General features: G+C 41.5%; 2 protein-coding genes across 3 annotated transcripts; one reads left to right on the top strand and one right to left on the bottom strand.

Moving 5' to 3' along the window:
* The first annotated feature begins 1,244 nt into the window (after nt 1-1,244).
* Nucleotides 1,245-20,874, top strand: LOC131355518 (putative C-type lectin domain family 20 member A). Of its 2 annotated transcripts, XM_058393855.1 has the most exons (7): nt 1,245-1,383; nt 17,899-17,960; nt 18,250-18,618; nt 18,917-18,938; nt 19,089-19,252; nt 19,346-19,434; nt 20,313-20,874. In XM_058393855.1, exons 2-7 carry the CDS (start codon nt 17,924-17,926, stop codon nt 20,409-20,411), a joined length of 780 nt encoding a protein of 259 aa, XP_058249838.1. In that variant the 5' UTR covers nt 1,245-1,383; nt 17,899-17,923; the 3' UTR covers nt 20,412-20,874. The 2 variants fall into 2 exon arrangements, with proteins under 2 accessions (XP_058249838.1, XP_058249837.1); XM_058393854.1 differs by having other exon boundaries at nt 18,917-19,252; nt 20,313-20,872.
* On the bottom strand, nt 5,644-6,177 carry LOC131356320 (uncharacterized). The gene has a single exon (XM_058395224.1). It carries the CDS (start codon nt 6,175-6,177, stop codon nt 5,644-5,646), a length of 534 nt encoding a protein of 177 aa, XP_058251207.1.
* Nucleotides 20,875-20,903: the final 29 nt, after the last annotated feature.

The raw sequence follows: 20,903 nt of genomic DNA, 5'->3' as shown, positions 1-20,903 counted from the left end.
CCACAGAGCCAGTATCCACTACAAACTCTGACTCTGTAGACTGGCCTGTCTCAGTAGTGATGCGCACTGGACTTTTAATCCTGTCGGTAAAATTGGCACAATTTTTTGACGTGTTGTCATTTCCTTTAAATATACACTCTAATAATAGTTATATTTTGAATTTAGGAGAAATATTGTCAGCAGTTCACAAAAAATGAAACAAAACTGTTCATCTCACCAATACATGAACCTGGAAGAAAAAAACATAAGAAACTCATTATTTTGCAGTGGTCTCTTGTTTTTTTCCATCTTCGTAAAATGGGACTTTTTGCTACCTTAGTTTTAAAAGCTGGACAATCAGAAGCATTTGCTAAGTGCTGACTATAGTCACATTTGTAAAAAAAAAAAAAAAAAAAAAAGTATGCTGGTCTGTTGCAAATCTACTTGACTTATTTTAAGGCCAGACTATCTTAGTCTTTTTGTGGTGTGAACTCACCGCATGTCCCGGAGCAGTATCATAAAGCAAACTTGCATTGTGCTGTGCTCAGCAATCGTTACAGCAGTGTGCAAAGAAGCAGGCTGTTCCAATGCACAGGAGTGGCATACAGTTTCTAAATGAGTTTTTCTCTGAGCATTTCATCATCTACTATCCCATAAGCAGAGTGAGATATTGTATGATTGTTTCATTGTCCTGCTGAGCTCTCGGGGGGTCTGAATTGGTGACGGGCAGCAACTATATTAATTTCAAGGAATGAAATGCATTTCCAAAGCAGATATTGCTGTCATATGATTTGATTTGTTATATGTTGTAGCAGTGTTTTAGAAAATACATTGTCCTTCCATCCCAACACTATGTAAAAGAACTCGACATTTGTGAGCATCAGTCCAAGAGATTCTTTTCCTTGTGCGGAAGGGTACCGTAGGTTCAGAACGGAGCAGGTGTGGAGTCACCATCATCACCAGTTTTTGTGTTTAAGGTAGAGAAGTATGCAATAATCACATAGTTATTGTAATGATGATGTAAATAGAATCATGTAGAACTTATTTTTTAAAAACGTGTCCTCCTTTGTCACATATCACATTTTCCCCTATACTCATAAGCTCCCTCTTTCCCACACATACACAGAACACAACACAAACTAAAGAGAACTTGAAGGTGACTTGATCTTGACCTTTAACTCCAGCCCTCCTTTGATCAGTCATGCCCTGTTCATCTCAGATTTCCATTAAATCTGTTTTGTAAAGTAGGGAAAGATCTAGGTGCCGCTTTGCAGTATGTCATCAAGCCTCAAAGAGAATAAACGCAATGCTGGTTCATCAGGTACCACAGAACAGATCTGAAAGACACTGAGCAACACTGTTTCTCAGCTACAACACTGATGGTTTAGCTCCTTCACATTTCAGGTATGTTTTAATTTTACTGAATTCTTCAGTTATTTCCTACCATTTTATGGGGAATGTTTTCAGAGCTTAACACATGGGATTAAAATATCTGAAGGTAAAAATAGGCTATCAATTAAATATTACATTAAATAACCAATTAACAAGTATAAATATATTGACTATATGATAGTTCATTATACGTTTAGCATTTATGATGGTTCATTTTGTTGTATTCCTCATGTGTACAAAAGTAATGATCCTTTGTACAAAAGTACTCAGTTCAAATAAGAAAAAGTACAAAAGTAATGAGTAAAATTCTTTTTAACATGTCTTTTAATAAAAATCTGTACCCAGTCCTCAATATCTGTGATATATGGAAATACAAATTTGAATGTTAATACAATACTAAAGTAACTTTATGCTGAACTGTAATCATGTTAATATTAAATGCTAAAATGTTCAATGTGCTACATGATATGTATTGTGTAGGTAAGGGATAAAAATCCTAAAAAATGTTATATTATGACTACTAACTAAAACCACTATAAACTTCTTCACTTCCCACGTCTCCCCCTCACCTCAATTGCTGTGAGCCGAGTTGTGTAGTGGGTAAAGCAGCTTGCAGTGCTACGGCATTCACTTCTGATTCTGTTCCATATTGATTTTTGTTTGTTTATCATGTAATCATGTGCCTTTTGTGTTGATTCATGTCTTGCCTCTGCCCCCAAATTGTCATTGCCTTTTTCCCTGGTGTTTCATGATCACCTTTTAGTTTCGCTGCTGATGTACGTATCTGTTAAAACCCTTGTGTGTTGTCTTTTTTGTGAAGTATGTGTGTATATTCTGACTTTTTCCTGGTTATGACATTACTAAGCATCTTTTTCTGTGTTCCCTATTCTCCACTTTAACCTTCGTGCTATGTTGCTGGTCAAATTGACCCATTTTAAAGTTAAACAAATCTAAAAAACAAAATAGTCAAAAGTTTTTTTTCGTTATGAAATTACTTCTGCTTGAATTAATTTTTGTTATCAACATATAAAATGAAAATGGTTTCACATATTATCCAACCCCAACACACACACATATATTACATAGATCAGGGATGGGCAACTTTAATAATGACAAGGGCCAGCATTTTTCTCCTTTATACCAAGGGGGCCAGACCAGATTCCTGAACCACACTCACACACACTACATCATTTGACTTAATTTCCTTTTTATTGAGAAAACACAATCTACACTTAATGCAATGCAACTTTGCAATTATTTTAATTCTAATTCTAAATGACAACTTTATTGCTTTTAGTGATTTAAAATTTCACCCTCTGATAACGTCTTCTTTGCTTTCGCAAGCACAAGTGAAACAGCATAAGATGCCTTTAGTGCTGATTCTTGCACTGTCATGCATTTGGCAAAAAAGTTTTGTTGATTATGTATTTTACTTTTCGAATCTGTGATGAGAGCAATTCTGGCATCACTGGTGTATTTTTCATACTTATCTTTGTAAGCAGTGGCGTAATAGAGATTTACATTAAAATTCTTCATTACAGACAAACCAAACACAAGGGTGCCACCTTGAACTCGGGGAAAAGATAATAATCAGTTTCCCATTTTTTCTGGAAAACACAATTTTCGTTGTAAATTTTTCTTTTCTCATTAGAGTACTTCACATTAGCACTCACACAGGACTGTGCTTAAATACTATGACGATCGGCCGGACCTAGCACCCTCTCCTGGTTGGGAGAATTTACATACTAACCTGAAAATCTAAATTAATTAAAGTATTGCCCATCCCTGACATAGATATTGTTTGGGTCAACTTGACCCAGCAGTCAAAGTGGAAGCTAAAAGGTGTGTCAAATACTATTTTTTCCTTTTTCACACACACACTCCCTATTCTCTTGACCTCATCTGTAGAGTGTGAGAATGCAGGTGTTGTTATGGCTTTTGATGGGAACCTTTTCTGTTCCCATCAAAAGGAAGGACTTCTCTTTTATTGCTGTTAAGTTGAATAAAATTGCAAGAAAACCAAGATTTAATTTCATTTAAACCAGCTGAAACAGTGGGAGGAAGTGTGGAAGTAGGCTTTGTGGACAGGTAGAGCTGTGTATCATTCACATAACAATGTAAATTAATATTGTGTTTATGAAAGATATTGCCAAGAGGAAGGAGATAGATGATAAATAAAAGAGGGCCTAGCATGGAATATTGGGGAACACCTCTAGTAACAGGAGATGACTGAGATCTAAAATTTTTAAGCTGAACAAACTCAAAACAGTGGGAAAGATATGATTTAAACCAGTCATGACATATGCCAGAGATGCCAAGAGAGGCAAGCTGTTCAAGTAGAATGTTGTGGGAGATGTCGAAAGCTGCACTCAGATCCAGGAAAATAAGAATTGTTAAAAGACCAGAATCAGATGCCATTAGAAGATAGTTTGTGATTTTTATAAGCGCAGTCTCAGTACTATGAAATGAACAAAAACCAGACTGAAATTCTTCAAACAGGTTGTTGGTGGTTATAAATCTGACCTGCAACAATTTTTTCTAGTATTTTGGATAAAAATGGTAAATTCGAAATAGGAAAATTATTAAGGTTATTGGGATCCGCACCAGGTTTTTTAAGTATAGATGTTATAGCAGCAATTTTAAGGGATGATGGGACATGACCAGAACACATAGAAGAATGTATAATGTCAGTTATTAAAGTGGATAAAGAAGGCAAGCAGGTTTTTACTAAATAGGTTAGGAGAGGATCTAACTGACTAGTTGAAGGTTTGGATTCATGAATAATCTGTGATACTTCAGCAATAGATGGCAGTTTAAATCTAGGTAATGAAGAAGCAGAGGGTGTAAGAAGAGTAATGGGTAACAAGCAGTATGTGCGTGGTAACTGCAGATGGTAGGAGACTGGGTTGACCTGGCGGATGATGGTGAATGGGCCGATGAAATGTGGGTTCAGCTTGCGACATGTGAGCTGGAGTTTCAGGTTATGAGTGGATAACCAGACCTGCTGCCCCACCCTGTAGGTGGGGTGTAGATGGTAGAAGCGATCCTCCATATCTCTTTGCCTTCTAATAGCCCTTTGCAATAGAATGTGAGCCCTTTCCCATACCTCTTGGCTGCGTCTGGACCAGTCATCTACAGTGGGGACAGAGGAGGGCTGTCCAGACCAGATAAACAATGGCGGTTGATAACGTAAGACACACTGGAACGGTGTGAGTCCAGTGGACGAATGGGTGAGGGAGTTCTGGGCATATTTGGCCCAGGGGAGGAACTCGCTCCAGCGGTGTTGTTGGCAGCTGCAGTAGGAGCAGAGAAACCTCCCGATTTCTTGGTTATGTCTTTCTGCTTGGCCATTAGACTGTGGGTGGTACCCAGAACTCAAGCTCACGTTGATGCCCAATTGAGAGCAGAAGGCCTGCCAAACATGTGAGGTAAACTGAGAACCCCTGTCCGATACAATGTCCTTTGGGAGTCTGTGGTGACGGAAGACACTGACTGGTGAAAGTGCATGGTCGCCGTTTCCATGGCTGTGGGTAATCCTTTGAGCAGCACCAGCTTGCAGGCTTTAGAGAACCAGTCAATGACCACTAGGATCGTGGTCCATTTGAGGCTGGGAGATCTGTCAGGAAATCCACTGCAATGTGTGACCAGGGACGGTGTGGGATGGGTAGTGGTTCGAGCAGACCCTCGGGAAGCTGGTGGCTGGTCCATGACTGGGCACAAGTAGTGCATGATCTCACATAATCCTCTACATAAGAACTGAGAGAGGGCCACCAGAAACGGCGCTGGGTAAGTTCCATGAGGCGGCGAATACCAGGATGGCCACTACTGGGCGCCTCGTGCACCCACTGAAGTACTCTAGGACGAAGAGTGATGGGCATATAAAGCTTGGTTGCAGGGCAGATTGTGGGTGGAGCATCCTCTGCATGAGCTCTCCTAATTTCCTCCATAAGGTTCCATTGTATGGGAGGCAGGACGGGGTCAGGCTGAGACTGTGAGTTTTTTATTTCTATTTGGCAGGACAGCGCATCAGCTTTGCTATTCTTGGAGCCTGGACGGTAGGTGACAGAGAAGTGGAAGCACGTGAAGAAGAGGGCCCAGCAAGCCTGACGGGTTGAGATGCTTGGCATTGCGCAGATATTCAAAGTTCTGGTGGTCTGTGAGAACCAGAAAGGGGTGTTGTGCTTCCTCCAACCAGTGGCGCCATTCTTCTAGGGCGGTTTTGATGGAGAGGAGTTCACGGTTGCCCATTGTCATAATTTGCCTCTGCTGAGGTTAGCTTCCTGGAGAAGTATGCACATGGGTGGAGTTTCCCGGAGTCTGGCTGGCATTGCGACAGGACCGCCCCAATCCCAGAGCTGGAGGCATCAACTTCCACAATCCCACAAAGGGATTGTCTAGATCGGGGTCACGTAGGATCGGGGCTGTGGTGAAACTGTTCTTGAGTTTTTGAAAAGCGTCGCATGCTCGGTCCGTCCATGATAATCTCTTAGGCTTTCCTTTCAGAAGAGAGGTTAGCGGACCGGCAATCACGCTATAATTCCGGATAAAATGTCTATAGAAATTGGCGAACCCCAGGAAGTGTTGCAAATCCTTAACTGTGGCTGGTTCGGGCCATGCAGAGACAGCTTGGAGTATGGCTTGATCCATCTCCACCTTTCCTGGTGAGAGCACATAACCTAGGAAGGTGATGGTGGTACAGTGGAACTCACTTTTTTCTAATTTAACGTAGAGGTGAAGTTGTAGGAGGCGGGACAGAATGAGGCGTACATGGCGGGTGTGGTTTTCGAGGGAGGAGGAGAATATCATCAATTTATGCAATGACAAATTTATTTAACATGTCCTTGAGAACCTCATTGACCAGAGACTGAAACACGGTGGGGGCATTAATGAGACTGTAGGGCATGACGAGGTACTTGTAGTGTCCCCGTGTCATGTGGAAGGCCATTTTCCATTCATCCCCCTCCCTGATTCGAATGCCATTGTTTCAGAAAAAAAGGGCTTGAATGAAAAAACAAACAAAAAAAATCTTCCATATCATTGTTTGTGCATCGAATAATTATTTGACCGTGAATGTCTGGAATGTGGTTGTGAATTTGTGACTGAAATAAAGCTGCTCAGATCAGCGCATGCTTTCACTTTGCAAAAGGCAGCATTTATTTAGCGAGTATATATTTTTGCTATGTTGTTTTCCTAGAGTACCATGATTTTATTATTATATTACATTTCGTCTGCTTTGCAAAAGTTGTCACTGTTTGTGATCTCAGTATATAATGACTGAACTAAAGCTGCTCGCATCGGCGCATCAAAAGTCCAATGAAAGTGCATGCTGATGTGATCAGCTTTATTTCAGTCATAAACAGTGGCAACTTTTGCTAAGCAGACAAAATGTAAAGTCAATAATAGTACCACAGAAAAACAACATAACACAAATATATATATTCGCTAAATAAAAGTGAAAGTGCGCGCTGATGTGAGCAGCTGTATTCCAGTCATCATATACTCAGATCACCAAAAAAAAAGAATGGCATTTTAATGAAAATTTCAGAAACCATGCTTTATTTTTTGTTTCTCTCAACAAAACCTGGCCTCAGTGTACCCTGTTTTTGTAGGAGGAATCTGAATATATAGGTGCGAACAGCTGAGACATCAATAGGAGTCCTGGGGAAACCTGGTGTCACCTGAGCCAGGTGTCAATAGGTCTTACAAATTCATGAATAGTCATGGATTATTCAGTGAAACAGAGGTTCTGCTGAAAAAAGTTAGGCACATCAGTCATTTTAGCCCAAATAAAAGGTCCTTCTGAGTGTTATAATTTACCTGTTTTTCTATGGGAACACACCCAAGACTTTCATGAACTCAGTCCTGTGTTCAAAACAATCTGCCAGGTTTGTTTATTCTCCATTTACACGGTTTTTCTGCTAGAGTTCAAAATTGTATTTTCGTGTATGTGTACTTTGACATAAGCTTAAAAGACACACAGGAATCTAACATTTTCTTCAGCCATATTATGAAAGCCCAGTTTCTGCTCTATGTAAATAAGTTGAAATGTATTATCCATTATCTTCTAATCATTTGTAAAGATTTGATGTTTACACAAATTTAAGAAGAGCCCCAATTCACTGCAGGTCTTCAGAAAGGGCTTAGGCCCCAGAGGGTTAAACCACCTCGAAAAACAGCTAGAAGAGCTGTATCGTTCCACCCAGATTGAGCTGCAAGGGTACGGAACTTTATGGCGTAATCAGCGGCACTATCTGAGCCTTGGCATAATTCCATCAACTGCACAGAAATGTCTTTACCCCCGGCTGGGTACTCGAAAACCTTGCTGATCTGCCCTGCAAAATAATCAGCTGAAGTCTTAACTTGGGGACCTGCGTCCCACACCGCCGATATCCAGTCAAGAGCTCTGCCCGTGAGGAGAGACAGCATGAACACGCACTTGGTTGTATCACTGCTATACAGTGAAGGCTGATGCATGAAGTAATTAGCACACTGGTGAAGGAATTCCCGCCAGCGATCAGCTGATCCATTAGATTTCTCCAGTAGCATCTGTGTAGTTAAACCACATGCAGCAGGAGTGGGTGGCATAGAAACAGGAGGGGCAGTGATAGGTACCTGGGCTTAAGGCTGTTGTTGCAGCTGTGCGTTGGGGGCCTGTAGCTCCGTGACCTGATCTTGGTATGCACGAAGATTCAAGATTCAAGATTCAAGAAGCTTTTATTGTCATTTCAACCACATACAGCTGGCGCAGTACATAGTGAAATGAAACAACGTTTCTCCAGGACCTGGTGCTACATAAACATACAACAACAAGTTCAACACAAAACACCACCACAGAGCTAGGACAGAAGTTTGTCTTAGCCACGTAAAGTGCACAGTGTGCAGCTAGGTGCAGACAGAGCATAGACAAGACAGTGCAAAAAAGACAATAAATACAAGAAAGACAACACAAAAGAACACAGGACACTTAGCGCTGAAAAGAAATAAAAGAACGTGTACTGGAATGTAAGTGAAATAAAATAGATAAAGTGAAATGATGTAAAAAAAAAAGTATTGTGCAAAAATATTGTGCAAAAATACACAGCAGCAGTTGAGGTAGTGCAAATAGAATAAACATAAATATAACTATAGCAGCGGATGACAGGTGGAGGTAGTGCAGTAAGTAATGAACAGTATAAATTATGTGTGTGTGTGTGTGTGTGTCCACACAGTCAAGAGAGAGTGTGTGTATCTGTGTGTGAGAGAGACAGAGAGTTAATATACAGTTCAGTCCTGAGTGAGAGTGTGTGTGTGTGTGTGTGTGTGAGAGAGAGTGTAGAACAGTTCAGTCCTGAGTGAGAGTGTGTGTGTGTGTGTGTGTGAGAGAGTGTAGAACAGTTCAGTCCTGAGTGAGAGTGTGTGTGTGTGTGAGAGAGTGTAGAACAGTTCAGTCCTGAGTGAGAGTGTGTGTGTGTGTGTGTGTATGTGTGTGTGTGTGTGAGAGAGTGTAGAACAGTTCAGTCCCGGGTGTTGAGGAGCCTAATGGCTTGAGGAAAGAAACTGTTACACAGTCTGGTTGTGAGGGCCCGAATGCTCCGGTACCTCTTTCCAGATGGCAGGAGGGTGAAGAGTGTGTGTGAGGGGTGTGTGGGGTGTGTAAGAGTGTGTGTGAGGGGTGTGTGGGGTGTGTAAGAGTGTGTGTGAGGGGTGTGTGGGGTGTGTAAGATTGTGTGTGAGGGGTGTGTGGGGTGTGTAAGAGTGTGTGTAAAGGGTGTGTGGGGTGTGTAAGAGTGTGTGTGGGGTGTGTAAGAGTGTGTGTGAGGGGTGTGTGGGGTGTGTAAGAGTGTGTGTAAGGGGTGTGTGGGATGTGTAAGAGTGTGTGTAAGGGGTGTGTAAGAGTGTGTGTGAGGGGTGTGTGGGGTGTGTAAGAGTGTGTGTAAGGGGTGTGTGGGGTGTGTAAGAGTGTGTGTAAGGGGTGTGTGGGGTGTGTAAGAGTTTGTGTGTGGGGTGTGTGGGATGTATAAGAGTGTGTGTGAGGGGTGTGTGGGGTGTGTAAGAGTGTGTGTGAGGGGTGTGTTAGAGTGTGTGGGTGGGGTGTGTGGGGTGTGTAAGAGTGTGTGTGAGGGGTGTGTGGGGTGTGTAAGAGTGTGTGTGAGGGGTGTGTGGGGTGTGTGAGGTGTGTGTGAGGGGTGTGTGGGGTGTGTGTGTCTGTCCTCACTATCCCCTGAAGGGTCTTGTGATCTGAGACGGTGCAGTTCACAAACCAGGCAGTGATGCAGCTGCTCAGGACGCTCTCCATGGTCCCTCTGTAGAACACAGTCAGGATGGGGGAGGGAGATGGGCTTTCCTCAGCCTCCTCAGGAAGTAGAGGCAGCTGCTGGGCTTTCTTGGTGATGGAGCTGGTGTTGAGTGACCAGGTGAAGTTCTCCGCCAGATGAACACCAAGGAATTTGATGCTCTTGACGATCTCCACAGAGGAGCCATCGATGGACAGCGGAGAATGGTCACACTGTGCTCTCCTGAAGTCAACAACCATCTCTTTGGTCTTGTCGACGTTCAGGGAGAGGTTGTCGGCTCTGCACCAGGCTGTTAGATGTTGCACCTCCTCTCTGTATGCTGACTCGTCGTTCTTGCTGATGAGACCCACCACGGTCGTGTCATCGGAGAACTTGATGATGTGGTTGGAGCTGTGCATTGCTGCACAGTTGTGAGTCAGCAGAGTGACCAGCAGTGGACTGAGCACACAGCCCTGAGGTGCTCGAGTGCTCAGTGTGGTGGTGCTGGAGATACTGCTCCCGATCCGGACTGACTGAGGTCTCCCAGTCAGGAAATCCAGGATCCAGTTGCAGAGAGAGGTGTTCAGGCCCAGGAGACTCAGCTTCTCAATCAGCTGCTGAGGGATGATTGTGTTGAATGCTGAACTGAAATCTATGAACAGCATTCGAACGTAGGAGTCCCTACAGTCCAGGTGTGTGAGGGCCAGATGCAGGGTTGTGGTGATGGCGTCTTCCGTGGAACGGTTAGGACAATACGCAAACTGCAAGGGGTCCAGCAAGGGTGGTAGCTGTGACTTGATGTGCCTCATGACGAGCCTCTCGAAGCATTTCATCACGATTGGTGTGAGTGCGACAGGACGATAGTCATTGAGGCAGGAAACCGTGGACTTCTTTGGCACAGGGACGATGGTCGTTGTCTTGAGGCACGTAGGGATGATGGAGCTGCTCAGCAAGATGTTGAAGATGTCAGTGAAGACATCCGCTAGCTGCTCCGCACACTCCCTGAGAACTCTGCCAGGAATGTTGTCTGGTCCAGCGGACTTCCGTGGGTTAACTCTGTATAGAGTTCTCCTCACGTCAGCCGTGGTGAGACAAGGCACTGGATCATTAGGAGGAGGGATGGTCTTCCTCGCTGTTGTGTTGTTCTGTGCCTCAAACCGAGCGTAGAAGTCGTTCAGCACATCTGGAAGGGAGACATCACTGTCACAGGCAGGTGGAGCTGGCCTGTAGTTGGTGATGGACTGGATGCCTTGCCACATGCGCCGAGTGTCGCCGCTGCTCTGGAAGTGGTCGTGGATTCTCTGGGAGTGTGCACGCTTTGCCTCTCTGATGGCTCGAGACAGTTTAGCCCGTGTTGTTCTTAGGGCGTCCTTGTCTCCAGTTCTAAAGGCAGAGTCTCTGGATCTTAGCAGCGCACACACCTTTGCGGTCATCCACAGCTTCTGGTTGGATCGTGTGGTGATGGACTTGGAGACGGTCACGTCATCGATGCACTTCCCGATGTAGCCGGTCACTGATGACGTGTACTCCTCCAAGTCAATAGAGTCGCCGTTGGTTGCAGCCTCCTTAAACATGTCCCAGTCAGTACACTCAAAACAGTCCTGAAGAGCAGAGATGGCTCCTGCACCATAATGTTATTCTGGATTCCGGATATTTATGGTTGCTATATCATTGTCTCAGGGAAATTATTTAATACTAACGTAGTGCTGGCCAATTTATATGTTCCTAATTATGATGTTTCCTTCTTCGAATGTTTTTTTTCTGTTTTACCAGATCTGAGCTCATACTATCTCATATTAGGGAGAGACTTTAATTGCTGTTTGGATCCATCAATTGACAGGTCATCTCCCAATCCTGTGTCACCCAGTAAATCTGCTATGCTACTTCAGTCTTATCTTTGCAGTTATGGTATCTCTGATCTATGGCACTTCCTTTATCCAAAAAAGAGAGAGTACTCTTTTTTCTCGCATGTTCATCGTACTTTTTCTAGAATCAATTATTTCCTTATAGACAAACAACTGATCCCAATGGTTTACTCTTGTGCTTATAAGAGCATCGTGATATCTGATCGTGCTCCAGTTATGTCTATGACACTCCCTGATCTCCCTCAAATTAAGAAACATTGGCGTTTTAATTAATCCTTCTTTATAGATGATGACTTTATTAAATTTATGGAAGACCAGATAGTTTTTTTCTTAAACACAAACGAAACATCTGATGCTCCAAGTTTAACTGTTTGGGATGCTCTGAAAGCCTACCTTAAAGGACAAATAATTTCATACACTGCAAATATGAAACAGAAGGCATATAAAGAGCAAAAAGAATTGGCCAAACAAATTCAAGAAATAGATCAACAATATGCTCTATTTAAAAACACTGATCTCAATAAAAAACGTGTAGAATTGCAAATGAAATTCAAACTCGTCTCAACACATTTATTTGAACGGCAATTATTAAAGAGTATGAGCCAGTTTTACATCCATGGTGACAAATCCGGGAAACTATTAGCTAATCAGTTAAGAAGATTTAGAGCACAGCAACACATAACAAAAATTCGAACAGAGAATGGTGACATCACCACTGATCACTCCAATATTAATGAATTCAGAGATATTATATATCTCTGAATTCCCAGAGTACCATAGTCCAGTTGAGAATTTCTAATGATCTTAGATTAGGATTAGAAGAGCCCATATCACAAGAGGAAATAATCTCAACTATTTCAGCATTGCAAACTGGTAAGTCTCCGGGTCCTGATGGGCTCCCTGCAGAATTTTTTAAATCATTCTCCTCATCCTTTGCACCACTACTACCTTTGGTTTTATCGGAGTCTTTTAAGCAAGGTAAATTGCCAGCATCATACAGAGTGCTCCTCATATAGACCAATCTCTCTTCTTAATGTGGATGTTAAAATCCTTGCTAAAGTCCTAGCTCTTAGATTAGAGAATGTTCTACCCTCAATTATATCTGAGGACCAAACTGATTTTATCAAAAAACGTCACTCTTATTTTAATATTCGGCACCTTATGGATATATGGTACACACCGTCAGATGGGGTTCCCGAGTGTGTCCTCTCTTTGGATGCTGAAAAAGCCGTTGACCGTGTAGAATGGGAGTATCTATTTAAGGCCTTAGAAAAGTTCTAATGTTTTATCACTTGGGTCAGATTACTATATTACTATATTCAAGCCCTATTGCTTCAGTCCTGACCATTCAGCCTTCAGCGGGGAACTCGTCAAGGATGTCCTCTGAGTCCATTGCTTTTTAACCTTGCTATTAAGCCATTAGCAATTGCATTTCGTAGTTGTAGGGATATATCTGGGATTTGGAGGCAGGGAGATGTCCATGTCCATGTCCCTGGTGGGCCAAATTAATGTAATTAAAATGAATATTCTCCCTAAATTCTTATATCTTTTTCAGTCTGTACTGTTTTTATTCCCAAATCTTACTCCAATGCACTGGATTCAGTAATATCATCTTACCTTGGAAAGGTAAACATCCTCGGTTGAACAAGTACCTTAAAGATCTAAAAGTGATGGTGGCATGGCTCTACCCAATTTTCGTTTATATTACCGGGCAGCAAACATTCGTTCTCTCACCTTTTGGGCACATTTCCATAAACAACCTAATCGGCCTGACTGGGTGGAAATGGAGATAAACTCTGTCCAAAACCTCTCGGTCTCTGTACTTCTTGGATCTGCACTCCCCATCCCCTCAATTAAATCAATCAATAACTCAGTTATTAGGCATACTCTGAGACTATGGGCTCAGTTCAGAAAGTATAGTGGGTCTTTTTGGGCTTTTCTCTCTCCAGCCCTATCATCTCTAACCATCTCTTCCAACCTTCTTTACATGATTCAGTATTTCAAGAATGGCACAGTAAAGGCCATTTGCAAAGATCTTCTTTCTTGGGTTGCTAAATCAAACAAAAAGGTACTTGGGACAATGGTCACCACTGTCCATGTTTTATTGATCATAACTTCACATCGTTTGAACAGCTGTCTGAAAGGTTTAATCTATCCAAATCTCACTTTTTCAGATATTTGCGAAGTTGACACATTAGTTCTTTGATACCAAACTTCCCTGAGGCTCTGGATGCAAATATTATAGATAATCTCCTCTGTCTGTCTCCACTGCATAAAGGCCTAATATCCACTATTTATAGCATATTAATAGGTTTGAGTTTCACCACTTTGAATAAAATTAAAACGGCTTGGGAAAAAGACCTAAATCTGACACTGTCAGATGACACATGGAACTCGATTCTCAAGCTCGTAACTCAACCTCCTTATGTGCCCAGCACTCTTTATTACAGTTTAAGGTTGTACATAGGGCTCATTTCTTCAAAGTTAAGCTCTCTCGCTTCTACCCAGATGTCGATCTCTGCTGTGATAATTGTAAAAGTGGAGAGGCGTCTCTCATTCATATGTATTGGACACGACCTAATTTGGAAAAATTCTGGAGGGATGTATTTAAAACCCTGTCTCATGTACTGAGTACTGAACCAGACCCCCCTGGTTGCTCTTTTTGGCTTTACTGGAGAAGATGATAGGCGTCTAACCCCAGCTAAACGTCGATTATTGTCTTTTGCATCCCTCCTGACCAGGCATTCTCTTTTATTTAAGTGGAAGGATGCCACCTCTCCCACTCACACCAAGTGGCTTAGAGATATTATGTCCTGTTTGTCCCTGGAGAAGATTCATTATTCAGTCCATAATTCAGGTTTGAAATTTCATCAGGTGTGGGGGCCCTTCCTTCACTATTTTTTTAAAAATAGTTAATTGATAGTTTAATCCACCCTTGTATTCATTTGATTGGTTGGTTTTCTCAGGTGTATGGCCTTTTATTTTATTTATTTATTTTTTCTTTTCCTTTCTCCTCCTTTTTCTCTTTTTCAATGCATTTTTTTTCTCTCTTTTCTTTCTTCAATTATGCTTGGTGTTTAGCCTCTTTTAAGCCTCATCTAAGGCTGGCCTGGAGTTGGAGTTGGGGTTGGGTGGGGGTTATAGAGGTGTGTATTAGGGGTTTATAAATAAGATAATGCAAGTGTGCCTTGAAAAGCACACCACACATTTACCGTGTATGTCATGTCTCTGTTTAAAAATCAATAAAAAATATTGTTGAAAAGAATCATCCCATAAAATTTAAAATTCATTAAAATGTAAAATAAAATTTAATGAAATTCAATGTCAAGTAAAACTATTGTATTTTATATGTAGATCTTTCCAATGTACATAAAAAAATTTTTAACATGCATTTTTTTAATGAAAAACAAGTGAAAGCTCTGTGAAAGGTAAAAGGTATTGCCTGTTTTTTTTTTTATCTGTCTTTACGTTTGATCTTTTTTAGATTTATTTGGATACCTTTGGATTTGTTTTTGGATATAATGAAAGTTCTCCTGCACTAGTAAAAACGTAAAAACTAAACTTTTAAAATAAACATAGAACAACACCGTAATATCCCGAATGACTATTGTCTTGCCTGACCAACCTAGGGAACCCTCGCCTGAGTATTGAACCACTTCCAGGATTGGTTACTTCCGGGTTTCTATGAACATTTAAGCAAGCATTCACGCTAACTTTGGTGCAAAGTATCGTTCCTTTCTGTCCATATAAAGCCATTTATTTGTTACAGTTTACCTAGTGCATGACCTCTGTTTAAATTTTTTCTTGGATTTGTATGCCTAATATTTCTGAAATTATAGTTTTGCTTGTTTTGCTACACTTCTCTTTGGATTACTGTTTTGGATCTGTTTGCTTCATTTTGTGTCACTAAACTCTGCATTTGGATCCTGTATTCTCTGCCTTTGGCACCTTTATTACGGAATACTTCGCTGCTGATGGATCCAGTGGCGATTCAACAACTCCAAGTCCTCCTAGCACAACAAGGGGAAATACTATATGTCTGCCAGGAACAAATAACTGCAATACAGGCAGGAAACACAGAATTCCATTGTCTTGTAGCCCTAGTTGACTCCGGAGCTGCAGTTAACCTCAATGGCCGTCAGCTCGTCAATGATCTGAAGCTGCTTACACTATCTGTGTCACACCACTCTGCATCAAAGCTGTAGACAACCAAACCATTAGGAGGAGGCTAAATCACCTGCCAAATTGTCCCCATCACTCTCTATGTCAGACCTTTCCATACTGAACAGCTATGTATGTCATTTCCTCCCCTGCCAACCCAATAATCTTGGGGTACCCATAGCTCCAATCCTGTAATTTAATGGAAGAATAAAGAACTTGTTGAGTGGTACCATGTACTGATTACAAAAGTCTCAACTCTCTTACAGTATGCTACCCATTCCCACTCCCCTTGGTTCCAGAAGGAGGTGAATGGAAAACGGCCTTGCAGACCCCAAGAGGCCAATATGAGTATTTAATAAAGCCGTATGGATTACCTAATGAGCCAGCCATATTTCAAGCTTTGCTCAACTGCTTTGTGATCATCTATATTGATGACAACCTCATCTACTCCACCAATTATAACAACCATATACTGTACGTCATGTGTGCACAGTACTCTCACACATTCTGCAGCATAAACTCTATTTCAAAGCTGAGAAGTGCAAATTTCATAAGGACTCCATCACATTCTTAGGATATGTTATTACCCAAGGGGAAGTTGAGATAGACCTGAGCAGGGTATGAGCTGTAACAGAGAATTACAGCACATTCTAGGATTCGCAAACTTTTTCGTCGGTTTATCTGCAATTACAGTTCAGTGGACTCCCGAATCACTCACCTGTTTCAGGGCAACTCCAAGAAACTACAGTGGACAGAACACTCCAAAGCTGCTTTTGAAAATCTGAAAACCTGCTTAACAACAACTCCAATCCTGAAACACCCAGACCCAAGTGCATCATTCGTAGTGTAAGTGGACACCTCTAGCTGTGGAATCGGAGCAGTTCTCTCCCAGAGGCATGGTGAACTGGGTAAACTCTTCCCTTGTGCCTTCTACTCAGGAAAACTAACTACTGCTGAAGCCAACTATGACATCGGGAACCATGAGCAATTGTCCATTAAAGAAGCCTTAGAAGAATGGCAACACTGGCTCAAAGGAGCAAAAACACCCGTTCCAGATAATTCCTGACAACAAGAATCTAGATTACATTAAAAATGACAAGCGACTGAACCCCCGGAAGGCCTGATGGACTCTGTTCTTCACACCCTTTCAATTAACTGTAACATACCATGCTGGGACAAAGAACAGCAATGTTGATGCCTTTTCACATCATCACGACCCAGTCTCTCAACCCACGTACCCTGACTCCATCCTGCCACCATCCATAATCCTTGCTTAATTAAGGAGATTCGTCAAGTTCAACACCTCAAGCCCCCACCACCTCCCTCTAAACACTATGTACCCAATGATTTACTGTATGTCTTTGGCTTATTCACTGGGCCCACACAGCATACAGTTCAGCCCATTCAGGCATCCACAGAATCACAGCCCTTCTCCAAAACGCCATCTGGTGGCCCCCCCAGCCCACAATGTGGACACTTACATCAAAGCTCGTCAGGCATGTGCCCAATCCAAATTCAGTCACCAACACCCAGTGAGGCTACTGGAACCACTCCCAGTGCCTCAAAGTCCTTGGTCACACCTTTCTGTCGATTTCATTACAGCCTCCCTAGCTCCAGCAGTTATACCACAATCCTTATGTCCATCGACAGATTTTCCAAATCCTGCCGTCTGATATCTCTGCAGGGCCGGCCTACTGCTATGGAAACCGCCAAAGCCATCATGTGTTCAAAATTTATGTTCATCCAGAAGACATTGTGTCAGACCAGGGAACAGTTCACCTCATGAGTTTGGAGGGCATTCTGCTGTCAATTGGATATTAATGTAAAACTGACTGAGATATCCCAAAATCCACTGGACAGGCAGAAAGATTAAACCAAGAAATTAGCCGGTATCTCAGAATATACTGTAGTCGTGAACAACAGTGTTTGAGTGAGTTCCTCCCTTGGGTGGAATATGCTCAGAACTTACCCACTCCTCCACAGGACTAACACCCTTTCAGTGTGTCTCCGGTTACCTCCTTATTCTCCAGTCCTGCGAACCCCTCTGACATCCCAGCTGTGGATGACTGGATTCATTGCAGCCAGACCATCTATTACATATACATTCAATAATTACATTATTGACTACACCTCCCCTGAATTGATTTGTGTTTAGCTTCAATGATAATCATATATAGTGATGTGGTATTTCCAGTTGTACTGGAGATCAGAACCGCTAAGGGATTTTAATGATGTTTCTTATGTGTTAGTGAGTTTATCCACAACACATCAGTAATGGAGCAGCGTTTTTCCATACTCCTGTTTTTCACAGGTGAGAGAAATGTCTGTGTGTGTGTGTGTGTGTGTGTGTGTGGTATAAGCTTTAGCTGAGCTGCTTAGTGTGACTGCTGATTTAAAATTATGGCTTCATCAATAAAATTCAGCATTTCATGTTTTGCACATAAGAAAAAAATACGAAAAAGAGATATTTCATACTGAGAACATTTAGTATGAAACTACTCAGTTAAAGTAAATAAGCAAAATGAATTAAATTAAGGAAAAAATTCTGACAAAGTTAAAGTATAAAATGTTAAATGTTAAATGTTAAAATTTATCCACAGGATTCTTCCCTCTCGTCCTGCCTGTCCCTCGTAAGTACTATCTAATCCAGCAGGGGAAAACTTGGAGTGATGCTCAGGCTTACTGCAGAGCCACACACACTGACCTGGCTGTCATCCAAAGTAATGAGAATTTGATCCAACTTCAGAATGAAGCACACAGACAACAGTTTAGTTCCAGTGCTTGGGTTGGACTCTACAATGACGTCAGCAGCTGGCGCTGGTCCATGGGAAATGAACCAGCGGGAACTATACAATGGAGTCCAGGTGAACCTGACAACTGGCATGGACATGAAGAGTGTGGTGCACTTACTCCCACCACTTTGGGGGATGGTAACTGTAACGAATTACAGTCCGTTGTGTGTTTTGATGGTAAGAATCTAAATATTGCTAACCCTTCTTATTTTTCAGTAGAGAATGTTGTTTTGTAAAAAAAAAAAAAAAAAAATTCTGAACTGTGTTTTCAAACTGTTCACTGAAATGAATTGGCAAAAATATTCAACAAAATATCAAAGAACACATTTCAGACTTGTCTTTATGAACTTTGACATTTCAGACACTTGCGAAATATTTATTTGTTCAGTCTACTCAGGTCTACATGTGTACCATGTTCTTCCTGTTCTGTCAGCAAGTTTTGAGAAATTTAATCATGTGTTTTTTATTCTGACAGACTCTTACACTGGCAATCAGAGGTACATTTATATTCCTACTTTAATGTCATGGTACGAAGCTCAGGCTTATTGTAGACTACATCACACAGACATGGCCAGCATAAGAGATGCGACTGAAGACTCAATTGTGAGGGGACTGATCTCTGACATCACTTGGATTGGTCTTTTCAGAGACTCCTGGAAATGGATAGACCAAACCAATTTCTCTACGCTCAGCTGGATGACTGGAAAACCTGATAATGCCCTGAAGATAGAAAACTGTGGTTATTTAAATAACAGTCAGACTGCTGATGCACTGTGCTCAGACATAATGCCTTCCTTCTGTTACACCAAAAGTGTGTTAATGTTTTATTCAGTCTTACATTTAGGCAAAGTAAACTTCAGAATGATTGTTTAATTGTGTATTTCTGTGGTGTGTTTGCATTTAGTAAATATGAGACAACAAGTAGTAAGAGTGAAGGTACAGTCCAATGAGGATGTGAATGATCCTGCAGTGAAGGCGGCCATCTTGGAGCAGGTGAGTCTCATCCTCCACAAGGCTTTTCCAGTTTTTATCAATCTCTATTGTATTTTGTTGTATTGTAAAAATGACTCCATTGCAGGGGCAATTCTAGGATTTTCCATTAAGGGGAAAATAAAATAAAGGTTTGACTAACAGGGTAGGATGGTAAACTTATTGCAGCATTCCACTGTATTGCGTAGATGTGTATAACATTTGAGTACTGAACAAGACAAATACGAGTCTTCCTGGTCACACACACACACACACACACACACACACACACACACACTCACACACACACACACTCTCACACACACACACACACACTCTCTCACACACACACACACACACTCTCACACACACACACACACACACACACTCACACACACACTCACACACACACTCACACACACACACACTCTCACACACACACACACACACACACTCACACACACACTCACACACACACTCACACACACTCTCACACACACTCTCACACACACTCTCACACACACTCTCACACACACTCTCACACACACACACATTTGTCCTCTGATCCTCGCTCTGCGGCGCCGTGGTCTGCAGATTGAAGAACACGCTGTAAGACGGGGAGGAGCCGAAGTCATTTTCATATGAATTTTTAAGGGAACTGAGGAGATCACCAGTTTGTGTACAGTTTATGGAGAATTGCAGAATTTTGGGAGGGCTGAGTAGAAATGTTAGGGCCCCCCCTAAAAATGGCCTAGCGACACCCATGCTCTATTGTAAACTCTATTTCATCAAAGTGTACTATTATTAGATTCTGACTGGTGTATTCAGTTTCTGTATCATTTTCTACAGGAGAGACTCTATCCTGCCTTATTTGATAATAAAAGTCTTTTTCTGTTCTTCAGATCAACCAGAAACTGAAGGATCGTTTTAGCACAGAGATCATCACAGTGAAATGGCGCAAACAACCAGATGGAGTTGTGTTTCACATGGAGGAAAAATAAAAATATGTGCTCTCTAAATCTATGTTAATTTTAATTGATTTTAAATAATGTTATCTGCTAGTGTTGGAGTTTCTGTTTAACTGTTATATGTATATTAGCATAATATGATGTTAATTCTCTTTTAGTCAATTAGAAATGGATATTAACTGGTACCTAGTTTTAGATTCTGTTACAATTTAACAAAAATGTAAACAGTTTTCATAACACATCTGGTTTTACCTTTGAATTTCTCTTGATATCATGAGTTATATTTAATGTACCTCTGTACACTATAATGTGAGCTTTAAGGAGAAGCAGAGATTCAAAACTAGTTTATATAAAAATCTTGAAGTCTTTTGAAAACATCTTCACTGTGAGAATTTCTTTTCACCTCATACAACAGTTTGTCTTTATTTTATTGTAGAGTTGTATTATACTAATATTGCTATTTATTAATTTATATAAGGGTGTCTGCCAAATACTGTAAATGTAATATTGTCATCTGTATGGTTA

This window comes from Hemibagrus wyckioides, linkage group LG07 (genome assembly GCF_019097595.1).
Source record: "Hemibagrus wyckioides isolate EC202008001 linkage group LG07, SWU_Hwy_1.0, whole genome shotgun sequence".
Classification (NCBI taxonomy): Eukaryota; Metazoa; Chordata; class Actinopteri; order Siluriformes; family Bagridae; genus Hemibagrus; species Hemibagrus wyckioides.
This window is presented reverse-complemented; position numbering and strand designations above follow the sequence as displayed.